We start from the raw sequence: 26,693 nt of genomic DNA on the forward strand, positions 1-26,693 counted from the left end.
AGCAAGGCCGGCCATTGAAACCACGCGATGGATGCGCCGGATTGAAGTCCGGGGTGCATAAAATCTTGGTAAGCCTCACGGTACAGCCATTCGCGTCATTTTGAAATTGCGACTTGATGGCTTCCAAGGAACTTCTAGCGCTTGTAATTTGACGAGTACACAAGGCCAAGTGAGTGCGAGTCATGCGGGAGACAGCTTCGGGAGTCCGCAAATAACTTGATTAAGGGTTGGTGTTTATACGACAATCCGGCCGAAAGACCCTTGAGGCTGAAGGCAACACCAAACACCAAGTCAAATCTTCATCCGAACGGGCAACCTCCCATGCCTTTCGTTCTCAGTCTCTCAAAGTCACTTTGCATTTCATCTGTGCCGTGGCCCATGCGATTCCTCGGACCTAGGTCTTCAAATTTGTATCCTTGTGCCATATGTTCAACAGGCTCGTCGCCGGGTACTTTCCCTCCGTACAACCAAACGGCCCAAGCTCCGGGACCCCAGCGATTCCATGTTGTCGGCTTGATATAGAAGGGATAGTTACCATAAGGCCATTTGATGTGTAAAGGTGCATCTACTGAATCTGTGACCTCGTTATGGCGCTTCAATGGCACGAAGCGTGGTAGACACAGATGTCGAAGGGCAAAGCGGCGAAGGGCAAGGGATGCATAAACTAGCGCTGCGGCACCAATACCGGGTTCTGGGAGTCTGAGGTTGTAAGTTAGCTCGACACAGCTTGAGACTTCGCAATACATGATCCGCCAATAGTCCTCGAGATGAAAACTTACAGGAATGCTTCTCGTACTCGGTCTCCAAGCAATACGTGAACACATTCATATGCGAACTCCTTCCCAAACCTTGGAACCCAATACGCGATCATTGGAATCAGTGTGACCGCAGGCTTGTTGCTAACCTGACTAGGAGCAAAAGCAATAACCTCATAACTCTTGGCCCACTGCGCAATATCGAGTGCGAAGTCCAAGCCGTCTATCCATTCCGTCTTGGAAAGGTAGCCCTCGTACTCGATGCCCATAGCGTCACCGATGGACTTCCAGAACACGCCGTAGGCGCAGTGCTCCATCTCGTTCAATGACCGCCACTCGTAGAGCCGCATGAAGCGCTCAGGCTCCGTGATGAAGACAGACAACGTGTATAACAAATCGGTGTCCAGGATCTTACCGGATGTGATATACTTACTATGCAGCCAGTTCATCCGTGCCACAGCGGTCGTGGCGCGGTTTGAGTTCGGTGGGTTGTAAATGAACTCGCCGATGAGGACGGCTGTATCTTCGTACCTGGAACATGTAAGTGATCTGAAACACACAAACAGGATCTGTGATACTGGCTTGCCTCTTCAAGCTTGCTACGGGGTCCGTCAGATTCTTCGTGGCCAGGAGCAGACTACTTATCGTCTCTACGCCGTAGGTCTAGACGCTATCAGTCTATTATTCGTCGCATGTGAACCGACGGCGAAGCAACGCGAGAGAGAACACACACCTTGAACAAACCAAACTGCAAACTCGTCTCGCTCATGAGTGGAAATTCCAAGCTCGCCAGGTCTACTATGATTTTCTGAGCATCTTCCACCGTCATCTTCTTCAGACTGGCCCTGTCCGGAAATCCATAGCATCGGCGCAGGCTCTTCGCGCGCTGGAAGCGCAATGCTTGCACAAGTAGCAAGTAGCCTAGCCCGATAGAGATGGCGACCGTCTTCCATGCCCCATCACCAAGGAACGCGGAAACTTTGTATGGGTTGTCATGCATAGTATTTGGAAGCTGGGAGAGCAACGCTGAATACATTTGATGCCAGGCGACGGTCGACGTCACGTTCGCCGACATATTGCTCACTGGCGAGTGTTGTTGTTGCCGAGAACACAATGCTTGTGGTGGTCCGCGGTATTGCTCAAGACCTGAGCAAGCCGTCTAGGGGTGTTTTGGGGTGGGGGGCGGAGGAATAGGTGGACAAGAGATACTTTGGTTATGACGCGGCAAAGGTCCAAGATTGATCCCTCATAGGTTGCGCTGCAAATTGACGCTCAGGAGTAACAAGAAGGAGATGAAACTACCGCGTACCCCATAAATAGCGATCAAGTGCAGGCCAGATTAAAACATGCATAGTATGATATGATCAACGAGGGGCATCCAAGCTGGAAGATAATCCGAGGCAGCGGGGGAGAATCGAGCTAAGGTCAGTCTAGTAGCCAAAGCTAGCAATATCGAAAGACAAATCAGATCAGGATGATATGACAGACCCATGAGATCTTGAATCTTGTGCAACTAATCCTTACAATCCGGGTTGGAGTAACGGTGGACCGGGGACATTTGGACCTCCGTCAGTGACCAAGGTTAGGTAATTCGTACATACATGTCGGGTATGTACATCAACCGAGCCCTCCACTATGATACCACTCTGCAACAGTCCGTTAACGATGATTATATTCATACATACATACCTGCCGGCCCTATGTGGGACAATGGTTTATTCTGAGGCGGGGTTGTACTGTCAGAATATGATATGCTTGAGCCTTCATATTCAACTCGCGTACGTTTAGTATGACGCCTGAACGCAATAGGCGTCGTGGCTGTGATGATATTGCAAAGGTTATCCACATAGACCCCGGCCGATACTTGCTTGTGGAGCCAGGCACAATCAGACCTCGGATTGGGTGACTGGCCCGAGAGTACAGCGGCAGTTGCCGCTGAAGATGAAAGACGCATGCAAGGAGGGGTTTCAGCAATCACTCAAACCTGTACAGATAGCAATCAAATGTTACAAGGCCATAAGCGCAGCGAGGAATATATTGTAAAGGGGATTCTACATCTGATTGGCACGAGTCATGTGTAGCACGGGTGGTCAGTACGCCTTTCGTCAACGCGATGAAGCCTACAATGTAATGCAGATTCTAATTGAATTCTGGCGGCAAAACATAGGTTTGACTTCGTAAAAGGAATATATATTCTGGTCTATGCGGTCTTCGCCTTTAGACCACGTCTTTTCTTCCATGCCTTGAATTCGTTCAGCAAGCCCATGACAAGCGGCACACCTACTGGTCCCAACAACGGCAGATAGACAGCTACCTTGTGCTCATCTGGGAAGTATAACTGCCCAACCATGCTCTTCTCGAAGAAAGCCCGCTCAGCTTCTGCCTCGGCAATACGCGCATGTTCTAGACTTTCTGGATTTCCGAGGCTCGAGCATGCCAACTCCAGATGATGCATGGACTTGGCTACACCCTCGGCAACCCTAGACGGAATAGAAATGCTCTTCAGAGCAAGTGATAGCCGTGCCAGGGACCCAAGTGATGAAGAAGCCCGCAGCAGCAAGTCGGCAGACCTTATGCGGGTCAAGGTGGACAAACGCAGGGGCAGGGAGCCAGACTGCGGGGTACCGAGGAGCGAAAGGAGGTGTGATGTAAAAGTCAAGACTGGTTGTTTGAGGGTGTCTGCGGAAACGTCGGGGCTAGATGGTGGCGCCAATAGGTAAACTGAGCCCCATTGAGGAATAAGCCACGATTGGGACGTTTCCGAAGCTTCGGTGCCTATGGTCTGGTTTCCAGTATACACAACGAAGTTGACGGTAGGAGCACCGCCAATTGAAGGGGAAAGAGGCCACTCCGCTGCGTTGATGAAAGAGGAAAGGTCCTCTTTGCTGAGCACCTGTGATTGAACTCCCGGCGCCGCGTAGAGCTGTACCTGGGTATCAATAGTGAAGTTGTGAATAGGAGCCAGCATATCCAAGACGGGCCGCATGTATTTGTCGATCGCGGCCTCGATTTCCCAGCTGCTCGGCGAGGGCCCATTCGTGAACAAGGAGAATGTCAGGTGATAGGTCCTCGAGTACTTGAGAGACCTCGTCATGCGCTTAGACAAGGAATCCGCGACGTCTTGCGAGACGGCTTTCGGACGCTGTTCCATATTGACATTCGACGTCTCGAGCAGGTACGATATGATGTTCTGCTCTTCGGAAAAGGTCGAGCGTAACTGTGCCGCAAGGTAGGTAGCCAGCCCAGAAGAGGGCGAGTTGGCGGTTGGGATCGAGTTTGGCGGGTACGAAACATCCAGTACAGGGACGTGTGGGTGCAATGAGGATGTTGCTGTGTGAGTCGACTCTCCGGGACTGAGACGAATGGTCAGAGCGACATTAGAATCCTGCTTCAGTTCTCCCCCTTTCTGCGCAAGCTGAAGTCTCAAGTGATGGCCAGAGAAGTCGTTGAGATCGTCAAGCGCATGTTGAGTCAAGCGGAGTAGGTTTTCTGCCTCCTGCTCTTGCAGGCTGCCAGGATCTATGGAGATTCGAAGTGGGAAAACAGGTCGGCAAGCCTAGGGGAAAGGGAGGTGGTAAGTCTTCCTGTATTGTCCTGTCCTGTCCTATAGAAGGGGATTCCCGAGGGGACGAATATGAACGTACCTTGCCATCAGCCCACTCTAGCATCTTTTCCACGGGCAGGTTGGCCCTGTAAATGCTCGTCGTATGCCACCATATCGGCAGACCGAGACAGACTACAATGATCCAGAACGATGCGATGACCCATGAACGTCGTCGCGTGTCGGTTGGCCTCTCAGGGGGAGGCTCCTTTTTGGAAGCTGGCGGAGCGACTTCTGATGTAGGCGCGGGGCCAAGAGCTGGCGTAGGCGCAAGTCCAGTGCCTGGCTCAGGGGCCTTTCTTAGGGACAGGTCTGAAGTATCACCATTGTCGACTGCAGAAGACATGACGGTTATGATTTAGGAAAGCTCGAAAGCATTGTTGGCCTTTCTAATTGTAAGGTTGTTCGGACACTAACTTACTGGACGTACGGCAGCTACTTTACGCGAACCGGCCAGCTCAGCCTGCCGCTTCAGCACCAGCGCCCACTAACGTACACTGCACTAACCTAAAGTCCTAACCTTAGCAGTGTCCAATAACTGTAAGCGCGATACACCTTCTTAGCGTCCACGTGCTGATAAGCATCTAAACCCCAGCTCCAGCTCCAACAAACTTCCAGGGCGTTCCTATGTATGGAGTACTGTCACCTCCGAGGCCTACGTATGCTTGTCATCACATTTGAATTCAGTTCTCAATTCACTTTGCAAACAAATCTGTGCTCTTTCGGGCAAACAAAGGAGTGTGATTGTGAGCGCGGAATGACCAACAACAACCAGCACGGGCTGAATGCGATCTGCAATGGCTCCAATGCACCGCGTCACTCCAGCCAGGCTAAGTTGACTAACCTATGTAACTGGGTAACTACGTAAGCGCGAGTTACACTTCAGGCGAACTGATCTGGGCCCGTCTCACCCCCGGGAACCCAAAAGGAAACCATCTCGAAGCAATGGAGCCCTTGGCGAAGCAGGTTGGTGCTACAGAATACCTACCTACTTTTCATGCCGCACCTCCCACGCTTTCCTCTCGGACCCCTGCTTAGGTTGCGAGCCGAGGCACGAGGAACACAACTGCATAATAGCTAAGCCTGCTAAGTTGCTGTAGCGGGTTTGGCCTGCTAACGGAATCTTCGTTCATCTTGATCGTCTAAAGGAGGATCACCGTACTGTACTTGCACTTTCTGACCATCCACAGTCCTCTGGCACCTCGTTTCCGCATCCCAACCGGGATATTGGTTCAATCAACTTCCTCCCAAAAGCGCCTCTGCGTCGTCGACCAGGCATGGTCCCCGCTCAAAAAAGCTTGATAAAGTTGTAGGCTACATATTCATCCCCTCTTCCCGTCAGTCCTGGAAAGTAATGGTGAGGCGGATTCCACTCGATGATCCCTGTCGAACCGTTATTCTAAACACTGCATCTGCATCATTGTCTGTGACTTTTCCGAACTACTCCTGACACCCCATATCGTCCGGTCGAGGACACCCGGTGGCGACAGCGGAGCCGTTCGTCCATCCCACTATCATTCCACTAATCTAAGGCTTTATTCTCCGTTACAATTATTACCCGCGCAATCCGACTGAACCTACTGCGTCTCTAGAGAGCACCTTTTGTAGACACTTCATCATCATAACTTCCCCAGAAGCAAATTTGGCCTATGACATAGCGATTGAGCTTTGCTGCCATCAAAATGCCCGGTAGGTCACTGACACCATCTTTAGAGTTCCAAGAGTCAATCCCTAACTCATCTCGATACTGACTCCTTCCATTCTGAAATGCAGTTCCTCTTGCGCTTGCCGTACCCGCGGTGGCTGCAGGCCTGGCATATGTCAATGCTAAGACTGCTTTGTGGTACGACTACACAATGCTAAGGGGCATCACACGCGCCGTCTGGCGCCATGATCGGCGGGAGAAGGCCGATAGAGTCAACAACTTCTACAGCTTGGAGGAGCGCGCAACCAACAAAGCAACGGGTAGCAATATCTTTCTCATGTTTGAAGATCGAACCTGGACTTACGCCCAATGCTATGACATGGCCATGAGATATGGCAACTGGCTCAAAATAAAGTATAATCTTAAAAAAGGAGACGTGGTTGCCATGAACCTGCAGAACTCGGATCACTATATTCTCCTCTGTTTCGGGATGTGGTCAATTGGCGTCAAACCGGCTTTCATAAACTATAACCTTACCGGCAAAGCGTTGACTCACTGCGTGGAAGCTGCTAATGCTGTATTAATGCTGGCTGATCCTGAGCTGGAAAAGAATGTTGATGAATACGTTCGGACTACACTAAATGGACTCAAGATCGACTTTTTGACAGAGCAAGCTCACTCTGAAATCAAGGCGACCACTGCTGAGCGTCCTCCTGATTCCCTTCGGTCTGGCGACACGGGAAAAGATATGGCTATCCTTATCTACACCTCTGGCACAACGGGGCTACCAAAAGCAGCCATCATTTCCTGGAGCAAGTTGACAGTGGCTGGAAACTTTTGTACGGGATGGCTCTATACCCGGCCCACGGACATCTTTTATACGTGCATGCCGATATATCACAGTTCCGCTACGGTCATGGGCTTCTCACATATCTTGGAGGCCGGTGCCACTTTTGCCATTGGCAAAAGGTTTTCAACCAAAACATTTTGGAAGGATGTGCGCCGTTTCGACGCTACCATGATACAATATGTGGGCGAGACTTTGCGATATTTACTGGCAGCTCCTTCCGAGATCGATTTGTCGACTGGCGAAAAGTTGGACAAAAAGCACAGGGTGCACACAGCTTTCGGCAACGGGTTACGGCCGGACGTCTGGGAGAAGTTCCGTGAGCGCTTCGGTATCGAGAGCATAGCAGAATTCTACGGTGCGACGGAAGGGTTCCTGGCTACGTGGAATAAGACTCGGAACGATTATGCGGCTGGCGCGATAGGACGGAACGGGTGGATCTACGAACTGGTTATGAACTCCAAGATGGCCATCATTGATGTTGATCCTGATACATCTGAAGTGAGGAGAGACCCGAAGACTGGATTGAGCAGGAAGGTGCCACGAGGCGAAGTTGGAGAGCTCATGTTTCATATTCCAGATATGGAAAACTCGACAGAGCAGTTCCAGGGATATTACAACAACAAGGGGGCCACAGACAGTAAGGTTGTCCGCAATGTGCTGAAGAAGGGAGATGGGTATTTCCGATCAGGCGATTTGATCCGTTGGGACAGAGAAGGGCGGATGTACTTCCATGATCGCATTGGCGACACCTTCCGTTGGAAGAGCGAAAACGTGGCAACAACAGAAGTGTCGCAAATGATGGGAATGCACCCGAGTGTTCAGGAGGCCAATGTCTATGGTGTAGAGCTGCCCAACCATGACGGGCGTGCCGGATGTGTGGCAATCGTGTTGAAGGAAGAACCTAGCGACAGTGTTATGAACGGTCTCGCCGAGCATGGGCGGAAGATGTTGCCCAAGTATGCTGTACCGATCTTTCTCCGGGTGGTAAAGGACGTCGGTAGCTCGATCACTGGCACAAACAAGCAACAGAAACATGATCTGAGAGTGCAGGGTGTGGATCCCTACAAGGTGGGAAGCGATGAGTTGTGGTGGCTGAAGGGCAACACATACGTCAAGTTCAGCCACAAGGACTGGCAGGAGCTCAATGGTGGGAGGGTCAAGCTTTGAAACTGATTCTTGCTGTATTTGTGTTTTCTCATATAATACTCTTGTACATTGTAATGATGGGTAACTCGGGGCGTACATACTGGATTCGACAGCATAGGTAAGCATCTTCAGGTGTGATTGGCATTGGCGATTTCAGGACAAATAACTGTGGACGGTGACCCCCGAACTATGTGAGCATGCAACTATCGTCGTATACGAGGGAATAACTTCATTCGAGAATTCTGCAGCACGTAGCAAGTGTTGTTGCTGACCTTTTGGCGACGGTCTGACTCGTTCGTTGACATGATCATATCTACGAATCGTTTTCCATCCAATGATAGCGTACCTAAATACTGACATAGAACCTGCTCCACAGTGCTGAAAAAGACCCAGCTAAGCTTAGAGGTCTGCCGGGGCTCCTCAAGGTCAAAAATTCTCTGCCCCGCCCCCACCATCGTGCGAGTGCAGTACCCCTCCAAACTTTTGATAGGCTTGCCAAACAGACAACCCAACTCGGATTTGCTGCTTCCTTTTCAAATTTTTTTTTTTCATTATATTGAAACGTTCCAAGTCGTGTCTGCGAAAATCACCAGCGGGAGGGTCTCGATCGTGGATTTTAAGGCTCGGGTAAATTCTGCCGGAAACCTTTGTGCCAGCATGGGATCAGAACTCACTTCAGCGCCCGTCCTTTCGACACCCGCCGAGCATACCTTCTCCGAGGACCCGACTTCGACCTCTGCTCTGGAGACGCAGAAGCCGAAGAGGAGTGATGATGAGCTCTTTAGCGTGTACGAAGTCGAGCGCACAGCCGCCGAAATCGCACAACAGGGCTGGCGAAGAGTTGCGCTGCAATTTCCGGATGCAATGCTGAGCGATTCTACATGGGTTGTTGAAGCGCTTTCTAAGGAGCTTGGGAGGTTGCCTCTGGGAGTTCACGTCCATACGAACCAAGCGAGCGATTTGGATTTGGAGACGGATATCAACGCCAAGACGACATCGAATGAGATGAATGAGGGGCTGGCTCGAGATGCCGGCTCGGAAGTGAAGAGGATACCTAGACTATATGTCCTTGCCGACACGTCGTACAGCTCATGCTGCATTGATGAGATTGCGGCAGAACATGCGGATGCTGACGCTGTGGTGCATTACGGACGGGCATGTCTCAGTCCGACAGCAAGACTACCCGTCCTGCATGTTTTCACAAGGCAGCAGTTAGATTATGATGTCGTGCTAGAAGCGTTCGAAAGGGACTTTGGAAACAACAAGGGCGAGAAAGTCGTTTTAATGGCAGATGTCATGTTTCAAGACCATGTTAGGCCATTGTCTGAAAATTTAAGGGAAAGAGGATGGACGAACATCAGGGCAACCGAAATTGTGAGGGACCCCAGTGCGACTATACCAAACAGGAGAGTTATTTCGCTCGACGAGAACGCCCAAGATATTCCAGCGCAAGCATCCGAGACCTCGCCGGAATCACAACACCAGACATTGAATGATCACCACCTCTTCCATATTTCTACACCACCCCAAGCTTTGCTGCTTACGCTCTCTTCGCGCCTGTCCTCCTTGCGAATTTATACCACTCCCGTCTCGCCGTACACCACAGCTGCAATGTCTATCCCTGATCCCTCCATGACGCCAAGACTCCTACAGCGGCGCTATGGTCTTGTAATCAGATTCGCCACGGCTTCTGTCATTGGTATCCTGGTCAACACGTTGTCAGTCGCCAACTACCTGCCCACCATCACGAAACTTAGGGAGCAGATCGCCGCTGCAGGGAAAAAGAGCTACACCATTGTGGTTGGAAAACTCAATTCTGCCAAGCTAGCCAACTTTGCTGAAGTTGATGGGTGGGTTGTGGTAGGCTGCTGGGAAAGCGGACTAGTAGAGCAGGATGGCATGTGGAAACCTGTCATAACGCCTTTTGAGCTGGAACTGGCCCTTGTTGGTGATGATAAGAGAATTTGGGACGGAACTTGGTGGGGCGGCATAGAGGGCGTTCGAGAAAACCAAGACAGCGCCGCGGACGAGCATGTGAATGATGATATCACTGTCGCTGACGCTGAAGTATCAAATGAGGAGGTAGAGGGTGGAGTGGACGACGAGGAGTCGGAAGCCCCCGAGTTTGATCTGCGCACCGGCAAGTTCGTGAGCAATAGTCGGCCCATGAGGCTGGCTGTCCGAAACCAACAAGCTACTACAAATGGCAGAACGGCTACAGAGGGCCCTTCAACAACGAAAAACAACGAACCATCGAAAGCACTTACGCAACGCAAGCTGGGCGAAGTCGCCATGGTTAACGGCGTTGTAAGCCCAGGCGCCGAATATCTTCGCTCGCAGAGGACATGGCAGGGTCTGGGCACCGATTTCAGAGATGTTGACGAAGACGAACAAGAGTACGAAGAGAGCACAGTGATTCAAGAGGGACGTAGTGGTGTTGCTAGGGGATATACCGTTGGCGAGACCCAAGGTAAAAGCTGAATGGTTACGCTTGCCTCAACGCTACAACCCCGTCCATAACGGGGAGTGATTCAATATCGAACCAGCAAAGCTCATTTTCTTGTCATCTACCGATCTCCATGGCCAGGCGCGATCCTGACTCAAAGCAATGCACTCCTGGTTGGCACAGGGAATGCGCCCGGCATTGGATACAAAACATCTAAGACAGGTGCCAACGGCGACCTCAAGTATTCGTTCGACTCGATTTCGAAGGCTCCGGGACTGGTACCCATTCTATTAGCAACGCCGCCATGAATCGCGTTCGCTTAATTAGTCCATATGATGTTTGACATGACCGCCTACTATGCTGGGAATTGGCACCGCCTCATCCCATTGGCGGTGCTCTCATCGTCCTGGAGAGTTGGTGCCTCGTCGGGCCATGACCCGAGTACATAAATGATCTGAACGATCCAAGCGAGTACCATGCAAAGACCACCATTTTTGGGACATTGCTTTGACGTACTTAATCGTACGATCGCAGCAATGCCCCGTAGTCTGGGGTGGGACCCTTTGCATCAAGTGTTGTATGGCGAAGACCCAGTGTCAAGTTCGCTCCCTCAGGACAGTTGTTCATAAATCGGTCGGATGTTTTGTCATAGTGAAACTGGGCCTATAAATCGCAGCAGCGAATCGAGATTCTTAGGCGGAGACGGTGACGACAACAATAGAAATAAACTCACGCCTCACATGCATCCAGTAATCCTCAATCTCATCCTGGCGCCGCCGGGGGGGGGGGGGGTTTAATTTTCTTTCTTGTTTCTTCCACTTTTCGTCTATGGCAGTACCAGTATCCCACCGGCCAAAGTTTCCAGCACACAAACGAAAGCCAACATTAGTGCATGGTTGGAATTCGTTCGTCATGCTTCAGTTTGCGCCGCACTGAATTTGCCTGGTTTCTCCCTTAAACTCACCTTGCGGTCCTAGATGCTTAGGGAGTACACCGTCCACTTGCCATTGTGTGTGTTAGTGTTGGTGTTGCTATTGCGGCTTCTGTGCCAATGTATGAACATCACATATCAATATCGGGGCCGGGGTGCATCAGTTTGTTGTCGCGAATGGCCTCCATCGCCTTGCCGAATGCCTGCGGCTCGAGAGGATTTGAGAAATGCGGGATCCAGCCGCTTTAGCCGGTGATGTTAAACAGCACTCTCTGGTGCCAGGTAAAGCCATGGGGCAGCTGATTTGCTTCTGCTGGTACAGCCATATTCTTGTTACATGTGCCGCTATGGTCGTCATGTCCCTACGAGTAAGAAGTTGGGACAACTTCACATCTCGGAAATAAAGAATTTTGCCGAGAATTTGGCTTTGAATAATGAAATCGCTTCTTATTGTGACTTCCCGGGCATATCTGGAAACCGTGCATTGATTTTGTGTGTTTATAAAAGATACGACCAACTGCCGTCATGCGTTATCAACGCTCTAGATCTATCATTCTCTGTTCTCGGAGTTTTGGCAAGCTGATTTATGGATTGCACGAGAACTCCATAGGACACTGGCATTGGGCAATATTCTGCAAGAAACTTGCTCAATACTGAATAATGTTCTGATACTCGGGCAAGCAAACGTTCAGACAAGCCGACCCTGAAGCAGCATGGCGCTAGCTGATCGAAAGAAAGCGAACCAATCCTCTGACGGGCGTAGCAGCATCAAATGATGCGGGTAGTCACTATGGATTAAACGAGCCTTGGCCGTAGTCGTTTGGCGGTGTGTAGACTCGGCTTTACGAAGGATACTTACCGGATCATATACCACCGCAGACGGCGCATACCAAAAGGGCCCCAAAGGCTATGGTTGACCTCCTACGGACTTTCACGTAAATTATATTGGAACCACCCGAAAACCTGATCAATTTGGACAAGTACTTTTTAGATGGCAATCCAGCAGATATAGACCGAATTAATGTGGCGCAATGCTTCGGTCTTGTAGAAAAATGTCATTTGCATTATGTTTGCTGCAGTACGACAAGGGCCTGCTGGTCGCCCCACTTTAGAACAAGAGAGGAAGTTCTATAACAGATCCTTCCTGCAAGTACAAGCTTACTATTCCTACTGCATGCACGTCGACCACGTGGCACCCCGCCAATAGGAATGGAAACCAGGGCGGCGCAAGTGGATGTGTAACACAGTGCTTAAAGGTCGCATCTCCCTCATAACTGCAACATTGCGTTTTTCATCTACTTACTTACTACCCGTTCTCGCTACCCCGACTCCAAAGTGTGTCAGTCTATACGATTCCGTCGGTGGGGGACTCAGCAAACAGGTATCTCTTTAATATTAATATGAAGGTGCATTCAACATTGTTCGCTGTCGGGGTGACATGCCTGGCAGTGCTGGTGCAGGCTCAAGAGCCAACCTTGTTCTCCGACCAATTATTGTACACACTCAAGGCATTTCCGTCATCTGATGCCATTGTCGCCTCTTTGTCTGAGGCAATTCAGGTCTCGACCGATACCATTGATGAAGCTTCCTACCACATTGAGGACAGATCTGTTCTGTCTTCATCACGATCACAGGTCGCGTGTCAACTACTGGAATGCATCTTGCCAACCTATTACACAGATCCTAGCACAAACCATTCTGCTTATGATACATTACGGGAAAATAATTGGTCAGTTACTACGTAATTCCGTCGTCGGCCCGGATGCTAAGCTAGAAAAAACTATAGGTCCAGCAATTGTCAGCTCCCCGCGGCTTGTTTCATCAGTCCAGAGCATCCCGTTCAGGTAGCCGTTGCGCTTCAGATAATTGATAAACTACAGTCAAAGTTTGCGGTGCAGTCAGGTGGACACAATCCCAACCCGGGGTTCGCAGGAGTCGGGCAAGATGGGGTCACAATCCTTATGCAACGCTTCCAGACCCTGAAGCTGAGTGCCGATAGGTCAACTGCAACTGTTGGTGCCGGCCTTCGCTTTGGTGCTGTGCAGCAATTTCTTGACTCGCAAGGTGTTGCAGTGGTATCTGGACGGAACAAATATGTTGGCGTATCTGGACTCCTCCTCGGTGGTGGTCACCCAATCATCAACTCACTCACAGGGCTTGCAGCCGACAATATCAAGAGTATGGAGGTACGTGCAAATGATGATAAATCACATCCCCGGAACCGTTCTATATGTATACTGATGAGCATTTCCAGGTCGTACTTTCAGATTTCAGAGTTGTTACCGCAAGCCAGACAACGAACCCAGATTTGTTCCGCGCATTGAAAGGTGGTGGGAACAATTTTGGTGAGTGCGCTCATTTGATCACGTCAGAGTTACGTGAACTAACATTGAGCCTTTCTTCAAGGTGTTGTAACAAAGTTTGATTTGTATACGACCATGCCGCGAAATATCTGGTATCGCATCGTGTCGTACAATGCTTCTAATTCTCGGACTGTATTAGATGCTCTAGTACAAGTACAGAGGAACATGGAAGGCGATCCAAAAGCCGGTATTCAAGTGACATGCACACCTGCCGGCTTTACAGTCACTTTTGTCTACGGCGAGTATGCCAACAATCCCGCCGTGTTTGCACCATTCAGTTATATAACACCAACGGCCGAGAGCACTCCTCCAGCGAACGGATCTACTTTGCAATTCATCGAACTCCAGAGTCCACCGCAACCCGAAGCTAGTCGCGATACGGTGGGTGTTACGACGCTTCCCGATACTGACTTGTATCTCGACATTTATAACCGTTACCTCGCTGTGGCTGCAGCTAACAAGAACACATCCGCCGCCTTCCTGCTCCCTATTCAGACCTTTGGTTCTGCGGCTGCTCGCATCGGCCAGCTCAATGGTGGGAACGTCTTGGGTACGTCGCAAAGAGCCCAGACCTGGTGGAATCCGATTGCACAGTGGACAGATCCAGCATACGACAAGCAAGTCCATAATGCTCTTATAAAGCTCGCAGATGATATAACAAGTCTGTCACAGGCAAGAGGGTTGCATGATCGCTTCATTTTTGCTAACATCGCGACACGCGGTCAGAATGTGCTCGCAAGCTACGGTCCAGAGAATTTGGACTTCCTACAGGGCGTGAGCCAGAAATATGACGACGCGGGCACTTTTCAAAGGGTACAAAATGGAGGCTTTCTAGTCTCTAGATCATAATCAAAGGGGAAAATCTAGTCTTGTCGTCTGCATAAAATCATACAACGAAGGCAGTACAGCACATTGCGATCTCGCTTCGTTGGAAATTTCGGTTTCAACAAACTCCGAGGACTATTTACAATACTGATCTATGCCTCAGGCACATCTTCCCTACAAAGAATTAATGTCTTATGCACATCTATCGGAAGACTGTCTGGAACACCGTGATTCTGGTCCAAACTCTGACTTCCGCATTTCTTCTCCATGAAAAGATGTTGGCAATAGCGTCAAATCGCGGAGGGACTTTTGGGCTGCCAAGGCAATCTGACAACACACACACTGGGTCAGTCTAGTATGAAATCGTACATTCAATGAGACCTGAGCATGCAGCCGGTGTCTTGGCATTGCTGGCAAGACCCCAACCTTGCTTACCTCGCCGAAGCACTAGAACCACCGCCCTGGCCGACCTCGCCGACCTCGCCGAGGCCGACATTTCAAAGTCAATTGACACCGATTTAGCCAAGTGAGAAAATCGCTGGTATCTGGAGGAATTGCAGGCCCAATCGAGCTTCATTCGGCATCAGCATTAAACAGCAGACAGTGGCTTGAGACATCAGATATCATGCACCAGCCCCTGGGAGTGTAACTTTATTTACTTGGCGACTGACCGTGCCGCACCGCATGGAGTACATAATGTATCGCTCTCTCTTTGATTGGTACAGCGGCAGTCAGCAATCGTATCCAAGACGGCATAAGCATATTATAAAAACAACAGCCGCCTGTTGGGTGACATTGTACTTATTCTGTTCGGAGTGACGTAATTGAGCAGACCTTCGTCTTTCTCCATCCTCGACGCTCTTGAATGTTGTTGTGTCTTGCATTGATAGTCATTGCTATATACCTTGTATTGTTACGCAAACTAATTGGTTGATCATTGTTATGATTGCATAGAAATCAAAGTGTCTCGCTTTGTGGCCCACCTAATCTTCATTTAGTCCAAGCCTAGTTTTCCATTGCAATACACCATATTCATAGTCTCGTCTCAGGACATGATGAGTACTGATCTGGAAGCGCATAGCGCCTTGAAACCTTCTCCAGCGTCGCTTTCAGATTCTTTGAATGAAAAAGACGATTCTAAAAAGAACATCACGATGGAGAAGGGTGACGATGTCGTTGCGCCAGCGGCGGTGTATCCGCATGGATGGAAGCTGTGGTGCGTCTATATCGCAACGTTACTGACTATGTTTCTTGTGAGTATCTAATCCTTAACTGGAAGTTACTGAAAATAATCGCTTATACACTCTACAGGTGCCTCTGGACATGGTATGTCATTAGAATTCTTTCTTGTTGATGTCTAGACCTATAGATCCTATTCTTACAACATTATGTAGACTATAGTCGCGACAGCCATCCCAAAGATCACAGAAGACTTCCAGCGACTGGATGAGGTTGGTTGGTATGGGTCAGCCTTTTTCCTGACTCTGGCTGTTTTCCAGTCGCCCTGGGGGAAGATCTACAAATACTATCCGCTCAAGGTCGCTTATGCTGTCTCTGTTCTCATATTTGAGGTCGGCAGTTTGATTTGCGGTATGTACAATACATGGCCCTGGGAAGAAAGATCTGACATTTCCATCGTTGTACTAGGTGTTTCGAAGAATAGTTCAATGCTCATCGCAGGGCGAGTAATCACTGGTTGTGGCGGCGCCGGCATCACCATAGGGACCTATGTAATTATTGCCAATCTCGTTCCGCCTACAAAAGCTCCAGCTTTCATTGGTGGAATAGGTGCTGCGTTCAGCATCGCGAGTGTAGCCGGTCCCTTGATAGGAGGAGCATTCACGGGACAAGTTACGTGGCGCTGGTGGTAGGTGTCTGTCTTTCCTTGCTTGCAATCGTGTTGGTAACCACTACGCTGTGCTAACTCTAACTTCCTATGATATATAGCTTTTACGTCAATTTACCCATCGGTTGTACAGCATTCATGATCTTCTTCGCTCTGTTCCCAAGGCCAAGAACGCCGCTCCCGCAGGCAACGCTCAAGGAGAAAATCTTGCAGTTAGACCCTCTTGGGACAACTCTCGCGATTAGTTCAATCGTATGCTATTTTCTTGCCCTCGAATGGGGCGGCGTATCGAAATCCTGGAACAGCGCAGACGTGATTGGGACTCTAATCGGCTGGGTTCTGCTTGCTATTGCTTTTGGCGTGGTGCAATGGGTTCTGCGAGAGCGGGCGTCTATCGTCCCGAGAATCCTTGCGCAACGTCACGTAGCTGGCGGCGCTGCTTTCATGTTTCTGTGAGTAGTTTCCGTAGCGAATCCTTTTCTACATCATTAAGTGCTTTAAGTGCTAACATATATTTAAAACAACAGGTTGAGTTGTGCCAACTTCTTGATGATTTACAACCTTCCGCTTTACTTCCAATCTGTCAAAGGATCCAGCCCTACTACGAGTGGTATCCAAGTCCTCCCACTTATTGTTTCTGCATGTGAGTGGTTTCTTCGGCAAATTCCTATAGCTACACACTCACAGTATATGTGAAATAGCGATTTTCGTCATACTTAGCGGTGTCCTATTTTCCAAATTTCCGATCTACCAGATTTACCTTCTAGTGGGTGCGAGTTTAACCACAGTCGGTGCGGGGCTGCTTTATACCCTTGACATCGACTCATATGCTGGCGCCTATCTGGGATATCAGTTCGTTGTCGGTATAGGCAATGGTGTATGCCAGCAGATTCCACTCACCGTCGTGCAGGCTTTCTCTAAGCCAGAAGACTTGCCGACTTCTATGTCCACTGTTCTCTGTGCGTAAAATCCCCCATCCCTAAGTTTTGACCCCGAGGTGCTGTTCAATGGAAGAAGTATTCAACTACTTCACCCCCGATTGTTCACACACAGATATTAGGTGTACATGTCGAAGGAGAGTATGAAGCTAATAATGCGGTCGAAATCAGTCTTCCAGCTCCTCTCAGGAGCCATGTCGGTAGCAGCGGCCCAATCTCTCTTCATTAACCGCCTGCTAGCCACAGCTGCGACCCGCCTCCCGGACGTCGACCGTGCGGTCATCATCGCAACCGGAGCCACAGATCTGCAGCGTGTGTTTCAGGGTGACCAGTTAACCGCGATCCGTGAGAGTTATCTGGATGGATTACGTGCGGCATGGGCCATGGCCATCGCGTTTGGGCTTGCCGCATTGTTGACTGGACTGACGCTGGGATTCAAGAGAATCCAGAAACCAGACCAAGAAGAAGAAGAAGAAGAAGAAGAAGAAGGGCGGACGAAGAAGAATTCGGACAGGGAAGCAAACTAAGTAAACAACAATAAGATTATGGAAGCGAATGAAAAGCAGATTAAAGCTGCGATAAGCGCACGACGTTTAGGGATAACTAGGCATTAATCAATCGCGTAAAACGTAGAGATGATATGCAGATGGCGCGTGGCAGCGAAGGAGTGACTTGCGGTACTCATGTTGATTATATGACTTGCTTTAATGTGCCCATGACATTATTTTCTAAGGTTAGATGATATTGTGCCTTATATCCTGGTAAAGGCCTGCTGGAGTCTCTACGGTACACGTCAGGTTAATCGTATAGTTTGAGCAGTACAATGCAATGTAACTTCTTAATTGCCTTTAGGGTCAGTTATGATTCGTGAACCTATTTTGATTTATTCGGTAGTCATGTTCAAGTAAGTACCAATACTCAACGGGCCGAGCTAAATAGGTCGTTGGAGCGTGGCGTGACCTCCCCGACTATAATTCGGGGCGTCGGCGTCACTGTTGAAAACCCGGTAGTCAAAAAGGAGAATGCGGATTTATCTTCAACAATACGGCTTCGCACTCAAATTAATATGATTGAAGAAGTTAGGAATCGCTGGTAAATCCGGTCATTATTTTTTTCGATTTCGGTTCCCATGCTGGCACTTCAATTAACATGGCTGCTGAGTTAGACCCACAACCTGCATCTCTGCTCACAGTGCTGGCAGTTTCGCGGTCACAACCAGCAACCCAAATCATCCACTCACAGCCCACACTCACAGCTAGTGTTCGATCTCCTTCCCCAACGCCATTGGTACTTACCGAGGACGGCATCGAAGGACACAAATCCGCCATCCACGACGCGCAGGTGTATGCTTTTTTCGCACAGCACTATGACTATTGGACGTCACGTTTGGGGGTTGAGCGCTCTAAATGGGATTGGGCCTTTTGGGGAGAGAATTTGACACTGAGGCTGCCAGATGGCATCGATGAGAGAAACATCCACCTTGGGGATCGTTGGATATTTTCACACAAATCCTCGCACGAAGAGAGCCGAGACGTCAATCTTGTTAATCGCAATCATCCTAGCGAAGAAAGGGAAGCAGCTGGGGGCGTCATTCTTGAAGTCTGTGGCGGTCGAAATCCGTGCTCACGGCTCGCATGGCGATGCGGACAGCCAGGTAGATGGTTAGCCGAAGTCGCCAAGTCTGGTTTTTGTGGTGTCTATCTTCGAGTCATCCGCGGAGGTTCTATCGCGCCCGGTGACATGGCCAGAATAATGCCGACCATGGATGAGGACATGGTATCGGCTGCGAGTATTGCTCAGTGTGCATACTCATCGCTGGCAGATCCAGCTACTCGCGTCTTGGCAAAGCGTATCCTGCGGGTATCTGACCTGCAAAATATGAACCGGCAAGTCATCACGCGGAAGCTGGCTATGATTGAAGAAAATCAGGCGGTGGGACAGAATCGCTGGAGCGGGTGGCGATCGCTCGAGGTCATCAAAGTAATCGATGAATCTCCATCTATCAAATCATTCTATCTCGCTGCTGTCGACGACCAACCTCTGGCGTCCTATGTTCCAGGGCAATTCCTGACTATCAAATTACCCTCTGGCCAAATCCGCTGCTGGTCCATATCTTCCTGGTCACCAGCCACTACCATCTCCGCTCCGCTGTTTTACCGCATCACAGTCAAGAAAGGAGCCGCTGCCTCGCTGTTTCTCCATGCTCATGTTTCTGTCGGCAGCAGGCTCTTGGTGCGTCCACCATCTGGAGCATTTGTTCCCGACTGGACCCGAGAGTTTCCCCCTCGCCAGATATATATCAGTGCTGGTATAGGCATAACTCCAGTTCTTAGTATGATCCAGTCGCACTTTGCTCATCAGACGCTGAAAAGAACGCCCGCTATCCTGGTCCACGTCGCCCGAAATGCCCGAGAAGAAATTCCGCTACTCAATTCAGAGCTCCCATCCTCCCCTTTGTTACGGACAATTAAATTCTACACTGCACCTGTGGCCGGCGTAGATGCACACGGCCGAGACTTTGACTTTGCGGGACGGCCTGGGTTCGACTTTTTCGCGACTCTTCTAGATCAATCTTATCATATTGATCCCTTAGGGATCACTCCCATTGAACTGCCAGGTAACGCGTCCAATGCTTACATCTGCGGCCCATCCGGTTTCGTGGACACGATACGAGACCATCTCGAACGTTGCAAATTCCCACCTCAAGCTATACGCCACGAAACGTTCGTGCACAGCTCTTCCTCATGGGTCACGGCGGATGGCCCTTTAGCTGCAGAATGCTACGAAGGCGTGCCAGAGAAATCCACAGTCCGATTTCGTGGAAAAGAGGTCAAATGGAGGAAACATGATGGTCTATCGCTGTTGCAGCTCATTGAGCAGGAAGGGGGGGCGGAACAACCCGAATCAGGATGTCGAATTGGTGAATGCGGGACCTGCGAGATGAAGATCCTGAAGGGAGAAGCCCGGCTATTCCAAAAAGCTGGAAAGGATGCTCAAGAATCGTCCGGTAAGGCTGGGTCTATGATTCGGGCGTGTTGTTCTTATCCCATAAGCGGGCTTCTGGAATTGGAGTTTTGAAAGTCCTCCATCTAAGCACAATACCACCTCTTCTATAATACAAAAGGCGTTCCAGAAACGATACGTTTTTAGTGAACATAATTTGAACTTTCATCATTTCGACTAGTTTTGGACCCGCGACAATGGTAAACAATCATTTAATGTAATCTATTTATCTTGTTTGAGTCTTTTATTGAGATCGCTTGTAGCATAAGTACGTGGGTATTTTACTCTCTCCAAAATTGACGCCTAGGCTAATCTTTTACAGACTGTCCTGTTAACGGCTCGCATCTCAACATCAGATCAGGATGATGAATCCACATTTCGTCATCCCAGGACCAGTCCATGTTCTCCTCGCCTTCGTCGTCACCATCTTCCCTCCCAATCTGCTCCCCTCGCTTCACAAGCGTGGGGTTCAACGAGATGCTCCAGTTCTCCATTAGCTCAACAATGACACTTCTTAACACCAGCTCCGCCATGTGCTTCCCTAGACATGTCCGTGGGCCGAACCCAAACCGCCAAAAGCGATAGCGCAGATCTCGCCCACTTTTCTGTCTTTCTAGCCAGCGTTGCGGTCGGAATTTCTCTCGGTCATCGCCCCAGAATGGGTCTCTAATATTGAGGGCGTACGAGTCAACGACAAAATTTGTCCCGGCTGGGATTTCAAAGCCGTCAAGAGTGCGAGGGGATGGGCATGACTGGGGAACGGAGAATGCTGCGAGTGGTCGCAGACGAGCAGATTCAAGTATACATGCACCGAGCAGAGTCGGTGTTGTCTTAGATGATGAGAGTAGGTAATCATCGCGTGTTGCTGTCGAGGTCGTCGTTCTCGAGGAGTTTGTCCATATCTCATTCCTGAGAGCGTTTTGTACTGCGGGGTTTGCTGCAAGGAAGACGAGAGTCCACGATAAGCCTCCCATAGTCACGTCGATATTTGCAAACAGCATCTCGTCGAGCGTTTGCAGCAGCTGCTCGCGGGTCATCACACCTGCATCTACATATTTGTACATGCCAATAACAGGGGCCTCCGCTTTTCCTGACTGTGTCTTGAGAGCAAAATCATGCGCCCGGTCGCTCCAAGCGGCCCAGCGGTCCTTGAAGTCGTGAAGTGCGCGGATTGCAGGGAGAGGGAGAAATCGTGAGAAGGCGTACCTAGTGGCGCCTCCTCCGACCACGCTTTTGAAAAGCTCCTCCCTGGGTCTGACCAGATCCCTCAACTCTTCCTCTAGGCCCGCGTCCAACGACCCATACACGACTCTTGCAGTGAAAAGGAATGGGAGTAATTTTAGGTCGCGTACCGGATGCAGTTTCCCGTAGTTTCTAAATACTTCATTCTCCACACCCAGCGCAGACATGTACGTCTTGGTAAACTCCTGCACTTCGGTAACGAGACTTCTTGTCGACTGGTGCAAGAATGGCGCCTCAACTGCGGCTTTGACTGTTCTCCAGGGTGAGCCGCTGATCAGGCCAAGACAAGAGCCAAGTAACCGGTCCATTAGGTAGCCGCTGTCGTTTGCATGGGCTTTTGTGTGCGTGTGAGAGTCTCGAAATACGAGCTCAACGTGTGCGGGCTTGGTCAAAACGCTGTCAAGATAGGATTAGCCATTCTCTAGCTTCGAAGATTACAGAATCGAGAACTAATGATGATAACACAACCACAAAGGCTACATATAGACTAGAAGCTTGATAAGCTAAGACCAATACTCACACTTCCCCCTTCATTCCAGACCAGAGACGGTAAAGGCTTCCATACTGGGTCTCCCACTTCTCACTGTTCGCTCGTCCTTGGAGAAACTTCTCAACGTTCCCTTGGCCATTGGGGAAGACGTATGGGATAGTTGGTAGTTCGGAACCATTTTCTATATTTCTGATTCGATAGCTCCTGGCTAGGATGGACTGGGAGAAATGCCGCTGTCAGTTAAACAGTTTGTCTACACGAAGGGAGTAAGCTATTGGAAGAGCCCACATTAATAACCTGGGAAATCAAGGACGTGATCCAGGTCTTTACGACCTGTTTCCGTACAATGAAGACGAAGACCACGGTGACAATGATAACAATTGATATGAAAGGGATGGGAAGATGAACCAGCAGGTAACTCTGTAGGAAATTCATCATCTCGTGGCAATTTGTACCGGCATGCCTGTCAAATAGTGTCAGAATAGCGATTCAAGCTTGTGATTTAGCACGTGGGTAACAAGATATTATAAATCCTCGGAGTAATCCGATGAACCATATTTCTAGGTTAAAATAAACAGTTGACATAAATAGGTCCAGTAGAGGACAGGTCGACCGCAGCTTGCAACATAATCTTCTTATTGCTCTGGTATCGAAGTACTCTCAGTGGTAGAAAATCGCGGCCGCCGTTAGCGGGGCTTACTCCTCCGATCCCTGCCAACACTATTCGACTCTGATACGTGCTACCATACAAGGCAACACCGACTAATCAATTAAGCCCATTGACTTTTAAGAATGTGTCTTTGGGGAAAGCATCACTTGAAATACAACTCATCTTGAATAAATATCTCCATATATACAGGTCACATTAACCTCAGGTAGCCGTAACTTCTTTATATCCTTATACAGATCGGTGACAGCGCATTCCACATGCAGTACCACCCACATATAGATTCCTGACCAATCGCATTGGTTAGACTAACTAGCTTTTAGATCCCGAGATCGAGGTACCATGCACCAAATGCGCACAACGGTGCACGCCGACGCACATCGTTGACACACACACACACACAGTGAGAGCGAGAGACGCACAGTGGACACATGCACAATAATCACGTGCTGAGAAATTTACAATTACCATATCAGGAGCTTTCGGAAGGTCGAAATGTGATCATATTAATAATGAAAACTGTTCCTGGTTGGCGACGTCGAAAGATCGACATATCTTTTTAGGACAGCCAGGTTGGGACTTTAGGAACCCTCAAATCTGAAACATGCTACTCGATCTGGCAAGCGTCGGAGGTGTGTAAAAGAGTCTTGCCCCCAATGACTTTTGTTCCTGCAGCCCTACGATCGACGCCGACCATCTACTTGGTACGGCAAGGTGAACAAATCGATCAGGAGATATGTCGTGTGGAGAGCGTAAAACATGCATGTTTATTGTGTTCTACGGGTCCTTTTCTCCAAACTCCAAAGTTGGATGATGTATCGTTTAGCAAAGTTCAGAATCAAGCTTAGAACGTCTTGAGATTGCATCAAACCTTGTCTCCTATTTCACAGTGTGTCTATGAGGAGCTAAAAGTTGCTAGCTCATCAAAGGCGCTTTCCTAGATAGTATTCCAATTGTTTGATAATAAGTGCATATACTACAAAGCAAACCTGCGCGCCGAAATCCATTTCTGTTTCATCTGATGAACCAACGTCTTAGTCCTGGCCTGCAGGTCCTCCAGCAAAAGCCTATGCGTGTGCTTGCAGATACCGTTCCACTCCGGCCGCAGCAGCATCTGTTTGATTATATTGGTCATCTTGAGGATGGTCGCTAGCTCCTTTCCCACCACATGCATCTGCAAGGCCTGCTGGACCTCGCGGTCGACCTGAAAAGCGCCCAGGTGGAGGGGGAGATCGCCGGACGGTCCGGTCTTGTTGGAGCCGCAGATCACGGACGGAATGCACTGCTCGAAGAGGGCAATCGTTTGTGTCAGGCATATCAAGATGAGCATTATATGTGTGGGGAATGGCGATGAATCCGCAGGGGGAAACGCCCTGAGGGCCTCGTTGACGCGTGGAAGAAGCCGTGAGCTGTGATGAAGCATCTCATCAAGGGGTATGGGGGAATTGTGTGTCCGGTGAGATATTTCTTCGAGCTGTGCGGTCCAGAAGCTGAGATCGGCCCCAAGAGGCTGCGGTGTATTCGCTTGACTAGAGTTGGAGCTCTGATAACTGGATGTTCTTGAGGAATTTGAAGTTGAAAGGAACTGCGTCGTACTAATCTGCTGAGGCTGGCCTGGCTGGTGTCGAGACAGTGAAGCTCGAGAATGTTGAGAGCTGACGAGTTGTGGGAGGCTCAGGTCTTCAGAGGTCCTATCTGTTTCAAATTGGCTATCATCGATATATGAAAAGTCTATATCGTCGAAATCCGATATGAGTGGATCAAAACCAGGACTCCGAACCTCATTGCTCATACTATCTAGTAATGCCAAAGGTGAAGATGTTGGGTACTGGCGGGTTGTGGACTCATTCCAGATACTCATCAATTCACTCGCCCCCTCATTGTGATGATGAAGCGAGGCACAGCCTTCGTTCATAGACGGGTCTGATAAGGGCGGATCATTCTGCCGTCTTAGTTGTCCCTCAGCATTGCTGATACCAGAAAAGTGATCAGTGGACGAATCCGAGTCATGTTGTCGTAGTGAATGATGACCAGCAGCATCGTTGGACATGAATGGAGTTGAAGTCATATGAACACTCGACTTGCGCCCCTTGTTAGTTCCATCGACTGGAGTTCGTCCCATGTTTGACTCGCTATAGTGACATGTTTTCTTGCCACGCTCACAGCGTTGACAGCCGGTGACCTCGCCACTGCAGCGAACCTGTTGAGAGCGTAAATATTCATCTCACTTCGCAAGTCTAGCACTAGATTCTGACGATATGGCTTTTCATCATATCTCTTGCTTACCTTGGAGAGATGGCAATTATCGCAAGCCAAACGTTTTTTGCGAATAATGTTTAGTGATGCACTTGTCGGTGCAAGACTTCGACTTGATGTTGACATGATCACGAGCAGCGCTGCCTCAACTAGGTTTGACGTACGAGTTGACTGACCATAAGGTCATATTAGTTGATCCATCAGCCAAGCGGTTTATGGACCCCAACCTATTCCCAGGCAGACCAGTTTCCGGACTCCAATGAATCCGGCTGTACTATGATATAGAGGGGTATTGACCGCACCAGGGCAAGTACCAGGTCTTTTCTAAGATGCTTCTATGCGCGAGAACATATGTAATCCTCCTGGAAAAGCAACTGCTCCACTATGATATTCTCGACCGGCTACCATCCTACATCACACTATGCAATTTTAGGTATTGTTGGCGTAGGATTCACTAGCGCAGCTTGGCAATCATTTCCTCTGGTTACCGAGATCATATCATCCAGCCTAGATGTATGGTACTTCCAGTCGCGTTAAGCCTTACGACTAAACTAAGTATTAGTTGGTCGATCTTTGTGTGCTGATTTTATTTACGTCATAATCTTAGCAAAAAGCACCACACTCGCATGACTGTGGACCTGCTTTTGCATGCGTATGGCCGTGACCTCAGTATCCACTTCTCCGCCTCTTACATCGAATTTACACCGTACAACCGAATAGCCACTTGTGAGATCTTGCCTTGCTCGGATTATGGGAGCCGCTTGGTATTCACCTGCTGGTAGCTCGAGAACCTGCTTCACGTGACTCTGGCAGTATGCCTGCCATTGCGCAGCCGCCTTGTCTAGTCTGACGGAGCATCTGGACAAAGCTTGGAAATAATAGTGGCCAGAACCGTCACATCCTCAAAGGCTCAGTAAACTCCCTGTCCGGCTGCTGGGAATATTACGTGCGCGGCATCGTCAACAGGGATAATTCTCTTAGGCTCAGACAACCACGATGCCAAGGGTGGCATATCGTAAAAGTCCAATGACCCATACGTTCAACAGGGGTCGCCTCCAAAGCTGACTGTACCATATCTGGCCAGTTGGCCTTGTTCTCCTGTAGCATGTCATACCACCTGCGGTTATCCTTCCCCAGTGCCTCTTACCCTGCAGATTCCAGTTCTACAAACCGTCGCTGAGATCCAATGAAGAGCTCAGACCCATTTGGTTTTTGCGGGACCAGCAAAAACGCACCGCGCTCTTGCTATGACAGTCGCGGGCAGCTCATAGTCTTCTGGAATGCGGAGCTGAGATCTCGGCACGACGCCGTTCATGCTCATGAAGGGGCCGCGCACCACGTAGTGGATGCCACCAGCACCAACCACGAGGGGGCAAGATGAGGCTTGGTCACTTGCAAAAATGAAGGCAACCTTGCCTGGGCCATTGCTGATTACGGCAGCCAGCTTATAATTGTAGTAAATTGGGATCCAGCGTTCTCATAACATGACCTTCATCTCGTCTAGGAGCTCTTTGCGCATGATGCGGATGGCATCGTAGCCGTAGAGCTTCTCAGAACCAAAGTAGTTTTCATCGGTTATCCACCGGTATCCTGATTCTTAGCCATCCTAGAAGGGGAATGCGTGAAAAGTGATTACGCACGCGCTTGCAGACAACGATGTTGTTCGACGACACGTTCGGTCGTTAATGC

General features: G+C 49.5%; 9 protein-coding genes across 9 annotated transcripts; 5 read left to right on the forward strand and 4 right to left on the reverse strand.

Annotated features, from left to right (window-relative positions):
• Window positions 1-299: 299 nt before the first annotated feature.
• Window positions 300-1,830, reverse strand: BKA67DRAFT_533103 (uncharacterized protein; the record flags this gene model as incomplete). The annotated part of the gene is made up of 4 exons (XM_046099653.1): window positions 300-699; window positions 780-1,278; window positions 1,316-1,418; window positions 1,489-1,830. The coding sequence occupies 4 exons, from the start codon at window positions 1,828-1,830 to the stop codon at window positions 300-302; spliced, it is 1,344 nt and encodes a 447-aa protein (XP_045962155.1).
• Window positions 1,831-2,955: 1,125 nt separating this feature from the next.
• On the reverse strand, window positions 2,956-4,702 carry BKA67DRAFT_533104 (phosphatidylinositol-glycan biosynthesis class S protein; the record flags this gene model as incomplete). Its single annotated transcript, XM_046099654.1, has 2 exons — window positions 2,956-4,311; window positions 4,400-4,702. 2 exons carry the CDS (start codon window positions 4,700-4,702, stop codon window positions 2,956-2,958), a joined length of 1,659 nt encoding a protein of 552 aa, XP_045962156.1.
• A 1,336-nt stretch (window positions 4,703-6,038) lies between these two features.
• On the forward strand, window positions 6,039-8,018 carry BKA67DRAFT_533105 (fatty acid transporter protein; the record flags this gene model as incomplete). The annotated part of the gene is made up of 2 exons (XM_046099655.1): window positions 6,039-6,045; window positions 6,130-8,018. The coding sequence occupies 2 exons, from the start codon at window positions 6,039-6,041 to the stop codon at window positions 8,016-8,018; spliced, it is 1,896 nt and encodes a 631-aa protein (XP_045962157.1).
• A 636-nt stretch (window positions 8,019-8,654) lies between these two features.
• BKA67DRAFT_514342 (diphthamide biosynthesis protein 2) lies at window positions 8,655-10,478 on the forward strand (the record flags this gene model as incomplete). The annotated part of the gene is made up of 2 exons (XM_046097642.1): window positions 8,655-8,914; window positions 9,047-10,478. 2 exons carry the CDS (start codon window positions 8,655-8,657, stop codon window positions 10,476-10,478), a joined length of 1,692 nt encoding a protein of 563 aa, XP_045962158.1.
• A 2,296-nt stretch (window positions 10,479-12,774) lies between these two features.
• On the forward strand, window positions 12,775-14,586 carry BKA67DRAFT_656162 (uncharacterized protein; the record flags this gene model as incomplete). The annotated part of the gene is made up of 4 exons (XM_046106900.1): window positions 12,775-13,103; window positions 13,161-13,560; window positions 13,629-13,719; window positions 13,781-14,586. 4 exons carry the CDS (start codon window positions 12,775-12,777, stop codon window positions 14,584-14,586), a joined length of 1,626 nt encoding a protein of 541 aa, XP_045962159.1.
• An 823-nt stretch (window positions 14,587-15,409) lies between these two features.
• On the forward strand, window positions 15,410-17,873 carry BKA67DRAFT_689154 (MFS multidrug transporter-like protein; the record flags this gene model as incomplete). The annotated part of the gene is made up of 8 exons (XM_046109089.1): window positions 15,410-15,815; window positions 15,874-15,888; window positions 15,957-16,152; window positions 16,210-16,429; window positions 16,510-16,854; window positions 16,936-17,051; window positions 17,110-17,367; window positions 17,518-17,873. The coding sequence occupies exons 1-8, from the start codon at window positions 15,615-15,617 to the stop codon at window positions 17,871-17,873; spliced, it is 1,707 nt and encodes a 568-aa protein (XP_045962160.1). The 5' UTR covers window positions 15,410-15,614.
• Window positions 17,874-18,405: 532 nt separating this feature from the next.
• BKA67DRAFT_673725 (uncharacterized protein) lies at window positions 18,406-20,472 on the forward strand. Its single transcript, XM_046108737.1, has one exon. It carries the CDS (start codon window positions 18,496-18,498, stop codon window positions 20,422-20,424), a length of 1,929 nt encoding a protein of 642 aa, XP_045962161.1. The 5' UTR covers window positions 18,406-18,495; the 3' UTR covers window positions 20,425-20,472.
• A 151-nt stretch (window positions 20,473-20,623) lies between these two features.
• BKA67DRAFT_202605 (cytochrome P450) lies at window positions 20,624-22,717 on the reverse strand. Its single transcript, XM_046095430.1, has 3 exons — window positions 22,370-22,717; window positions 22,112-22,299; window positions 20,624-21,987 (listed from the first exon to the last, which is right to left on the reverse strand). Exons 1-3 carry the CDS (start codon window positions 22,517-22,519, stop codon window positions 20,658-20,660), a joined length of 1,668 nt encoding a protein of 555 aa, XP_045962162.1. The 5' UTR covers window positions 22,520-22,717; the 3' UTR covers window positions 20,624-20,657.
• A 959-nt stretch (window positions 22,718-23,676) lies between these two features.
• On the reverse strand, window positions 23,677-25,130 carry BKA67DRAFT_643853 (uncharacterized protein; the record flags this gene model as incomplete). Its single annotated transcript, XM_046105832.1, has 2 exons — window positions 23,677-24,948; window positions 25,035-25,130. 2 exons carry the CDS (start codon window positions 25,128-25,130, stop codon window positions 23,725-23,727), a joined length of 1,320 nt encoding a protein of 439 aa, XP_045962163.1. The 3' UTR covers window positions 23,677-23,724.
• Between the last annotated feature and the right edge of the window lie 1,563 nt (window positions 25,131-26,693).

This window comes from Truncatella angustata (assembly GCF_020726525.1).
Source record: "Truncatella angustata strain MPI-SDFR-AT-0073 chromosome Unknown BKA67scaffold_2, whole genome shotgun sequence".
NCBI classification, from domain to species: domain Eukaryota; kingdom Fungi; phylum Ascomycota; class Sordariomycetes; order Amphisphaeriales; family Sporocadaceae; genus Truncatella; species Truncatella angustata.

What these genes read in the sequence shown, in the direction of transcription:
- BKA67DRAFT_202605 (XM_046095430.1), bottom strand. Translation starts at nt 22,519, where the DNA reads ATGATGAATTTCCTACAGAGTTACCTGCTGGTTCATCTTCCCATCCCT. An exon ending in TGATTTCCCAGGTTATTAAT is followed by an intron (nt 22,300 to 22,369) that starts GTGGGCTCTTCC and finishes CATTTCTCCCAG; the next exon opens with TCCATCCTAGCCAGGAGCTA. An exon ending in TCTGGAATGAAGGGGGAAGT is followed by an intron (nt 21,988 to 22,111) that starts GTGAGTATTGGT and finishes CTATCTTGACAG; the next exon opens with CGTTTTGACCAAGCCCGCAC.
- BKA67DRAFT_673725 (XM_046108737.1), top strand. Translation starts at nt 18,496, where the DNA reads ATGGCTGCTGAGTTAGACCCACAACCTGCATCTCTGCTCACAGTGCTG.